The sequence below is a fragment of the Scardinius erythrophthalmus genome, assembly GCF_964197995.2.
Source record: "Scardinius erythrophthalmus genome assembly, chromosome: 12".
NCBI lineage: Eukaryota > Metazoa > Chordata > Actinopteri > Cypriniformes > Leuciscidae > Scardinius > Scardinius erythrophthalmus.
The window spans coordinates 16,987,804-16,997,527 of NC_138232.1; the positions used below are offsets into that span (position 1 = coordinate 16,987,804).

The window sequence follows — 9,724 nt, forward strand, 5'->3', positions numbered from 1 at the left end:
CGTCATAATTTAACACAAAACATCAAATGTAGCCTATACATAGCCTATAATTTTTAACCAACTGATTCAAATATTTTGAAAATTATTACAGTTAAAAAATAAACTCATAAAACTTTAGGTTAATAGTGCAGTACCATTAAAATATATTTTGATTTAATGATGTCCATTGAACCGGATGTTACTTGACCATTTAAAAGGCCATAATTGATTCATAATGGGCTAAAGCTAACTAACCATTATTATGCGTCTCAATTAAAAGTTATGGTTAGACATTCCTGTCGTTATATATTTTACCTAAATAACATATAACTGCACAACAATGAAAAATGTTTCACAGATTCATAAATAATAAATATTATCTTAAATAATTTAGACTGCAGCAATACAAATGGGCTATTAGTACTAAATTAATTACATGTAATGGTAACCAAATGTTAAATTTGTAATCAGTATAAGTCTTCAACTTCCTGTATTTTTTTTTTTTTTTTTGGTACATTAAGTCCTAATATTTCATCAAGCATGTGCCACTGTTTCCGCATTATACAGTTTCTGTGTTTTTAAGAGATCAGCAACACACAAAGCCCTCTCTGATTACACTGATATTTTGAAGGTCTTTAAGACCTAGAGGTTTAAGCCTGCCTGCCATGGAAGGGAGGGACTTCCCGTCCTCACCATCAGATGAGTTGCCAGAAACTGTGGGCTGCAGTTTCACAAGAGGGCTGCAGAGCACACTGGGAGAATGTGGCTGATCAATAAGTTCAACAGAGGTTCGGGCTGACCATATCAGACTGTGTATATTTGAGCTTGAAATGTTTTAAAAGTAAAGTGACCATATGGCTATTTAATAGACCATACCTATAAATAGCCTATCTTTTAATTGTCTACATACAGTATCAACATTTTAACATATAATATGTTGACATAAAATAGTGAATTATTTGCAGCATAAGACAATTATCTCAGATAATGTGTGTTGAGATGTGTTGATACTTAAACACTGAGGGGGAGTGAAGGTCCATTTGGAAACTCGTTGGATGAGTCATACGCTAGCCTATAATTGGTCGGTGAGATGAGTCTACGTGCAATACTGCCATAAGCACTCAACTAAAATCTATGCATTGCATTTTTCATAGATCTGAAGAAAAACTTCAGAAACAAACAAATATTCAGATAATAGACAATATGTAAACATCTAAGCATCAAATTGAAAAAGACCCAGAAATTCTTCTTTTTTCTTAGTTGTATTATTGCATTTTCATGTATCACATTATAACAGTAACCGATTACTAACCTTGAAGTATCATTACAAAATTTGCAGATGAATCAGTTTAGAGGAATGTTAAGAGGGGTGTGTAACATGGGGCAAGTATCAGAGAATAGTGCCTGGGGCTAAATTACTAACAGCATGTTGAAATTTCTGTGATTATATTAAAAGGGTAGAATACACTGTAATCATATATATTTTAAAACTTTGGTTTGCATCCAAATGCTATGAACAAAGTATTCAGTAACTATTTCTTAGAAATGTTTATATGTAAATAGATGTAGGCTATATGTGTATATATATATATATATATATATATATAAATATATATATACTGTTTATATATACAGACACTATACTACTCAAAAGTGTGGTATCTGTAAGATTTTTTTTAAGGAATCTCTTATGCTCAACAAGGCTGCATTTATTTGATACGAAATACAGTAAAAATTGTAATACTGTGACATATTACAATTTAAAATAACTCTTTTCTATTTTAAAATATTTTAAAATGTATTTTATTCATGTGATGATAAAAGCTGAATTTTCAGCGTCATTATTCCAGTCTTAAGTAATGTATGATCCTTAAGAAATTATTCTAATGTGCTGATTTGCTGCTTAAGAAACATTTCTGATTATTATCAATGTTGAAAACAGTTTTGTACATTTTTAAGGATTCTTTGATGAAGTTTTTTTTATTAGACAGAAATGAATACTTTTTTTAAGCAAGAATACGTTAAATTGGTCAAAAGTGACAGTAAAGACATTTATATGGTTACATAAAAACTAACAATTATAAACTTGTTTGATTGATTTTCAAACTGTTTCATGTACGTAAACATATCTTTTTGTAGTATACTGTTTGCCCTAAAACAAGTGTAAATATATGTATAAGGATGGGAATTTCCATTTCTGACAAAATGTACACAAATTTGCATAAGACATAAGGATGTATATACTTTACTTTTAAATGCAAACATAGAGTGTTTTTGCCAAAAGCTTAATTTACTTTATGGTTACTGATGTCTACAGGAAATACAAGGAAATGTGAATAAAATATTTTAAAGATTTTTTTCTTATTTCTCAAAGCATCTATAATATTAAAGTGAATGTCAAAACTTTTTGCTAGATCCCAGGAGGATATAATTTAACAATACACTGATGACATGTGACCCTGAACCACAAAACCATGAGTCAATTTTTTTTAAATTGAGATTTATACACCAATGGAACGTTTATTTATTCAGCTTTCAGATGTATGGTTTGTTAGGAAAGGACAATATTTGGCCGAGATACAACTATTTAATATACCTTGAATCGAAAAATTGAGAAAATCGCCTTTAAAGTTGTCCATTTATGTTCGCGATTGTGCTGCATTCACTCACAAAAATAATAGTTTTACATATTTACAGTAGGAAATTTACAAAATATCTTCATGGAACATGATCTTTATTAATATCCTAATGATTTTTGGCATAAAAGAAAAATCTATAATTTTGACCCATACGATGTATTGTTGGCTATTGCCACAAATATATCCATGCAACTTGTGACTGGTTTTGTGATCCAGAGTCACATATGCTACCATAATATGTGCAGAATTTCATATATAAAATTAGAAGGCAAACAGTTAGATACATTTTAAATGAATACAGGATTGCATTTCTCTTTATTAAATTGTATTGTTTTGTTCATTCTCTTGTCATTTACCTCTTGCTCACCTGTAAAAAAAACTTTGTATGAGGCTAGATGTCAAGATGGCAGCCATCCTTCAGTTATCACAGTACTGTACCTTTAAGATGGACAGCATCAGCACTGTGATAACTGAACCAGGGCAGCCTGTCACATCAAGCAGATCCAAGGCGGTAGTGCTTCACGCATCTTCTCATCCACGTTCATTCAGGGATAACAACTTTGACTTTGGAATTCACACTTTATCTCTGATACTTTTACTGTATTCAAAATATAACAAATAAAATATAATATAGGCTAATTAAACCTGAAATTTCCAACTGTATATGTTATAGAAATGAGTAGGCTAGATGAAGCAATTTATTATTCAACATAACTTATAATGAGTAGCTAGCAGAAATTATAATATCATGCCATATTTTCATTGGATACACTGCATTACAGTTGTCATTCCCTATCTGACAGCAAGAGATTCAATACCTTCGTTTTGAGCTTTAATTATTAATACACAGCGCCCCTGTGACGCCAGACTTGTTATGGTAACTCTGACTCCACCTTCTATGCTTTGCTCTCATATTTGGCAAGCAAGAGGCTCCTCCCACAAACTCCGCCCACTGTATCCCCGCCCTCCGTGCGAATCTCTTCTTGTAAACAACTCCATCAGCGCGTCGTGTTTGCCATCTCAGGACAGTGGAAACGCCTGCCAAATAATGACAAAACATCTGCCTAACATTCCTATGGCGGCTGTTTGGGGGAAAAAGGGAAGAAAAACATTTCAAAGGGTTAAAACGGGAATATTCTCGCTGTTATAGTGTGTTGCGAGTTCTCATGGGAAAATGTTTGCTTTATGAAACTACAGTTTTAAATAAAAGTAATTTATGCGAGGAACATCCGAGGAATATAATCTATAAACTATACATGACTACAAGATGTGTTTGAGCAAAAAGCCCCATAGAACGTCATGAAGTCAGTAGTCTGCAATAAATTATACATAAGTTATACACGAAAAGGTATTACATCATCGTGTCATAATATCACAACAAGTATCTTAAATATTCCTTGTGTAAAGCAGCTGTTCTACTTGCTATGTCGATTCGTTTTATAGTCTTATCTTGTGAGTCGTCTTATTGTACAGTAACGTTACTGATGCGCGCTAACGCCCAACAGCGCGCGCACACACCCCTCTCATAGCAAAAACAAACACCACGCACTTCTAAGGTAAAAAACATTAATGTAATATCATCATCACAGTTAGACAGATGTATTATTCTACCGACTGCAAAAGTACTTACTTGCATTTTCAACGCTGAACTCCCGTGTTTACGTGAATATTTTTAATGACGCAGCAAGCGCCTTACAGCGAACAACGTGATTGTCGCCATTTTTTGTTGTTATTGAAATCTTCAAGCCATGTGACAATAAAATAACACGCTTCCGGGTGCTGACGCTCAAAGTTCACCACTTTCTTTAGTGCAGAATGACGGTTGTCATATAGAAGGTTTGAAAAGTCGACTGATTTTGACATAGCCTATTGCAGACCCGAAGTGAACTGCGTTTAATACCTCTTATGTTCTGACGCCACCGTAAGAAAATTACGCCACCTCGAAAATGTTTGGCATTGTGATTAGCTGATTTTATTTCAGTGGTTTGCAATATTTTTGACGCCAAGTCCACCCATGTAAGATATTTCCCGTGGAATTTTTGATGTAACGAAGCTGCTTGTTTTTAAACTTGACAGAAACTTGTGTCAAGATACAAGTATAGCCGACGAATTAATTTTATATGATTGAGTTAGAACTAAGTTATTAAACAAGTTTCAAATTGACTAAGATAAGCAATTAAAATATGAAATATGCCAGTTTACATATTTGTACATATGTACATACATACATTTGTACATATTTTTTTAAATATATATATATATAGGAAAGGAAAAATAGATTATTTTAATAAAATTTATTTAATACGATCTTGCAGCCCCATTTAGAAATTTGCTGAGGTTCCATGGGCCCTAGCTGACCCCTTGGATCACTGCTCTGTGGCTTGAAATCAATGTGTGCTCTGTCAATGGCACATTTTTGAAAAATTTAACGTAAACAGATGTGGCATCTGAGGAATGTTTTGCACCAACATAGCATTCAACAAGTGTGTCCTGTCCTAAATCAGACAGGGGGTAATATCACACCAGTTATACCCATGTTAAGTTAGTTGCATGTGGAGAGAATAACAGTCCCAAATGACGTAGCTAGGCTACATTCTGATTGACAGATAAATAATGCGATATTATTTCACTGTTGTTGAGTTTTTTTGTTTTTTTTCAGCTTTGAACAAAATTTGCTTCGTACATTTAATTTAACTATATTGTTAAAGAGGGCGAGCTTTGCCATTTAATTGAACTGTGTGCATGTATTTTAGACACTTAACGTTACATTGTTTTTGCTTCGTCCATGCAATAACTGCGTCCATGTTATGGAGAATGAAAAATCTGTCATCACTTACTCACCTTCAAGTTGTTCCAACCCTGTAGGAGTTTCTTTCTTCTGTTGAACATAAAAGAAGATATTTGAAAGAATGTTGGTAGCCAAACAGTTGACTTTTGACTTCCATACTAGGGAAAAAAAAATACTATGGAAGTCAATGGCTACCGACAACTGTTTGATTACCAATAACAGTATTTAAAAAATCTATTTTGTGTTCAACAGAAGAAAGAAACTCACAGCCTACAGGTTTGGAACAACATGAGGGTGAGTAAATGATGACAACATTTTCATTTTTGGATAAACTATCCCTTCAAGGAAAGCTGTTACACAGGTGGGTGCATACAGTGACCAATGTATCACCCGGCATTTGAAATGCAGTTTTGCATTCTGGAATTGTGTGGACGCACTTCTCACACTTTACAATGGCATAGAATGGTGTGCGAATTTAATGTTGTTTCTTCTTCTGTAAAGATCCTCTTTCAACACAACAATCATGCGCGCCTCGGACTTCAATCTCTCAAATTAACCATATTAGGAAGCTAAAAGTCGGATTATTTTTCAACGAACTAGTGGTAAAACGCTCGCAAACAGAACTCGCGTTTGCCTGAGGTAACCATAGCAACAGTACAGCTGTCGTTCATTATCACTAGATTTGCACATCCTACAAATATCACAAAAACGTTTTGCTTATAATTCCCTGTGTATGATTCGCACATTGGCTTAAAGAGCGAGATTTTGTTATGCATGGCGGTGCAACAATACTTAAACGCCTAGTCTCCTATTCGGTGCAGCTTGCGTACGTTATATTTTTCAGTGCGACGTTTTAAAATAGGGCGTTTATGTTTCTCCTCCATTCATTTGCAGAGAGGAGACGCTCGCGTCTACATAAAGAGCAGTAGGCGGTGCGTCAGAGAAGCAAGGGCTAACGTTACCAGAGTTTAATGAACAGTGTGACAACGGGCTCTGTTTTCACCGTGCAAATAACAGTTTAATAGTACAGTACTCTGTTGGGTGGGTAAGTTTGTTTGTTGTTTTTGACCTATAACTTTTCAAGTCGCTCCTTGTTGTGTGATTTTTGTGGTTTTATTCGATGTTACAGGTCCCCACCCCTCATTCTGCACTGAATATCTTTAGCAGAACTGTAATCTCTGTATTGTAATTAATGCAAAGCGCACTACATTGCAAACTACGTGGCATAAGTTCATAATGATTTGCATGGTTTCAGTAGTAATGCTGGACTCTTTTTTTATTTATTTATTGCATACAGAGCAGTTCTGTGAGGATATGTCCAAGTTATTCCGGGCTGTTATCATGGGTCCCCCGGGCTCGGGGAAAGGGACCATCTCGGAGAGGATCGCGCACAATTTCGGCCTTAAACATTTGTCAAGTGGAGACTTTGTTCGAGAAAACATCTCTGCGAAAACTGGTGCGTGCTTTGCAAAAATGTACAAACTTTCGGGTGTTTTCGTTGAAGCTGTTTATCTGAAAAATTGTCGATGCTAACAAATGCTAGATGCACTGTGAAACACAAGGGATGCCTTGATCATACGAAGGGGCGTAACCAACTTTTGCGGTTTATACATAAAAAAATTAATGTGTTTAGTTGGTACACTATCGGGAGTCATGATGTTTAGAGTTCATGTGAGGTAAATGTTTCTAGAAGTTGCCAATGCTGGCAAGATGCCACTCCACATTTGTTTTATTTTGCTGTTGCCATGCAAACCTCATTATTAAGACAGCTGGCATTCATGCAAGTAGATAAAGACATAATAATCAACACATTGTATATTAAGCACATTCAGTTTCCTCACTGTAAATTAGCTTGAATGGACTTCTTACTCATGCTCAGTTAAGTTGTCTTGGCTGGTAAGATCTATTTTTAACATAAAGCTTAAGTTAAAAAGAATGTAACCTTTTTTTAGGTCATTATAATGGCAGTAACTTTTTTGCTTTAATGCATTTCCCCCCCAAAATTTCTACTAAATATATATTTATGCATTAGTCTTTGAAACCTTTGAAGGCTGAGAGTTGATTTAACTGCCAGAAAAATACACTAACTTTTAGTTGTGGCATAGCTTGAAATTTGTGTTCTGACATTAAGATTTTTATAATTTTTCATATTTTGTTTGTTGTATCCACAACATAGATAAAATTCTATATGAAATCATTGGGCATTAATGTCCCAAGACTCATGTGACTGCTCTATTATATGATTAACAATCTAGTTTCTGGTTAAAATCCTATGATTAATAATTGATTTAGCTCAGTTAAAGGTTATGTGTACATTTTAAGTATGAACGTAAGCAGAATTTCGTTGCAAATATTTTTTTTTTAAATTCTCAGTTGCTTCCATTCTTGGTGAAATATATATATATATATATATATATATATATATATATATATATATATATATATATAAATAAAAAACACTTATTAAAGAAATAGAGCCATATAGGTTTGATGATTGTTTTGAAAGATATGTGTTCAGTTCATTATATATTTTTTTTTATTTATTTTTTTTGCAGAAGCTGGTGTTCTAGCTAAGACGTATATAAAAAAAGGATTGCTGGTGCCAGACCATGTCATGACACGTCTTCTTTTGCCTAGATTGGTGGAGATGACCAAATATAGCTGGTTGTTGGATGGTATGGTGGTGAATCCCATTTTAAAGTCACCATAAAATCAAAATGGACAATGCACCGTTAATTATAAATTATTTACCCGTGCACATCATTATTTTTTTAATCCATGTGCCCTTGTAATACTACTACTACTACTACTAATAAAATAACTTCCCTGCCTTTTGCAACACATCTCTTCTCTGATGATGTGTTTACTGGCGCGAGGGCAGGACAACCTGTCACTCACATGAGATCACAGCAATCGCAAACCATAATGATCCAACCATCCAATCTATTCCTGATGGACCAAATTAAGTCCCACCCTACATTTTTTCTTGTTCGAGAAGCCATTTAACTTTTTCACAATAGGGAAGAAAAGACTTGCCTCTTTTGTTTCATGCTACTTTAATGTTTAATCCTTTTGCTATATTTTTATGATTTATTTATGACTATGCTAAATCTTTTTTGAGGAAGCAAAACTTTCATTTCTTCATTCAACAGAAACTCAAAACAATCTGTAGTGTTAGTAATTTTAGGAAGTAAGCAAGGAGCCTTGGACATATGTTGCCTTATATTGCTTATTTTCATTTTATGAATTGATTACTGATTTATGAGATCAAAAAGTCATGATGTAACCGCTGCTAGCTTAGAAAGTTAAAGTCACTAGCTCCTAATATAGGATGATAGGATATCAGACATGTACTGAAACGGTGTGCAGTGTGACCTACAAACATTCTTGCTACATGGATTAAAACTAGTGTTCCTTTATTGCAGGACTGTACAGATTAAAGCGCAAACTGCAAAGGCTAATCCCAACTAAAGGTTCAAATTAATATCGACTAACAAAAAAGTATCTACACTCTTTCATAATGAAAGCAGGTCTCCCCACTAGCAATGCTATAATGAATAAAAATACACAATATCTAGGGTACTGTGTGTTTTTTATCATTATAGCATTGCCAGCAGGGGACCAAATAAGGATGTAGTATTGCAACACTTGGTATTTATGCATAGTTACAAAACTAGCCTACACATTGCAACATAAGTGTAACATTTATAACCTTCAAATGGCATCATACAAATTTATAATGAAATGCAATCACTCATATGTGAATAAATCAGGTGTGTGCATGAACATTTTGGCCTGTATTAAGTGTTAGAAGTAATATTTGTGAACTTACCTTTCAGGTTTCCCTCGAACACTAGCTCAGGCTGAAGCCCTAAACAGTGCATGTGATCTGGATATAGCCATCAACCTCAACATCCCTCTGGAAACACTGAAGGAAAGGCTGCGACATCGCTGGATACATCCAGCCAGTGGGAGAGTGTACAATATGTGCTTCAATCCTCCCCGCGTCCAGGTGAAAATACTAGTCTTTGTCCTCCTCTATTTCAGATTGAGATAGGATATCACAGTGCAGTACATGTAGCCACATTAAATTAGATAAGAGTTTGAAGGTTATGAAGGAATAATGAAAATGAAAGCAAATCTCCATTTCCCTTTATCATTGTTTCTGCACTGAAACCTTTAAACTCATAGTAAGTCTGACTCCTTGGCTCCAAAAGCAGGATAAGCAACAACAATGTATAGCACGTTATCCTAATGTTAAATAGAGTAAATATAGTATTGTGCCATGAAATATGTGCTGCATTTTTAAGCAAAACAG

General features: G+C 34.4%; 1 protein-coding gene across 1 annotated transcript; it reads left to right on the forward strand.

Moving 5' to 3' along the window:
- Nucleotides 1-6,296: 6,296 nt before the first annotated feature.
- ak4 (adenylate kinase 4) lies at nt 6,297-9,491 on the forward strand. Its single transcript, XM_081380738.1, has 4 exons — nt 6,297-6,447; nt 6,536-6,862; nt 7,962-8,081; nt 9,246-9,491. The coding sequence occupies exons 2-4, from the start codon at nt 6,643-6,645 to the stop codon at nt 9,461-9,463; spliced, it is 558 nt and encodes a 185-aa protein (XP_081236864.1). The 5' UTR covers nt 6,297-6,447; nt 6,536-6,642; the 3' UTR covers nt 9,464-9,491.
- Nucleotides 9,492-9,724: the final 233 nt, after the last annotated feature.

Coding starts and splice junctions, on each gene's coding strand:
- ak4 (XM_081380738.1), top strand. CDS start 6,643: ATGATTTGCATGGTTTCAGTAGTAATGCTGGACTCTTTTTTTATTTAT. Junction 6,863..7,961: donor AAACATCTCTGCGAAAACTG/GTGCGTGCTTTG, acceptor TTTTTTTTGCAG/AAGCTGGTGTTCTAGCTAAG. Junction 8,082..9,245: donor ATATAGCTGGTTGTTGGATG/GTATGGTGGTGA, acceptor CTTACCTTTCAG/GTTTCCCTCGAACACTAGCT.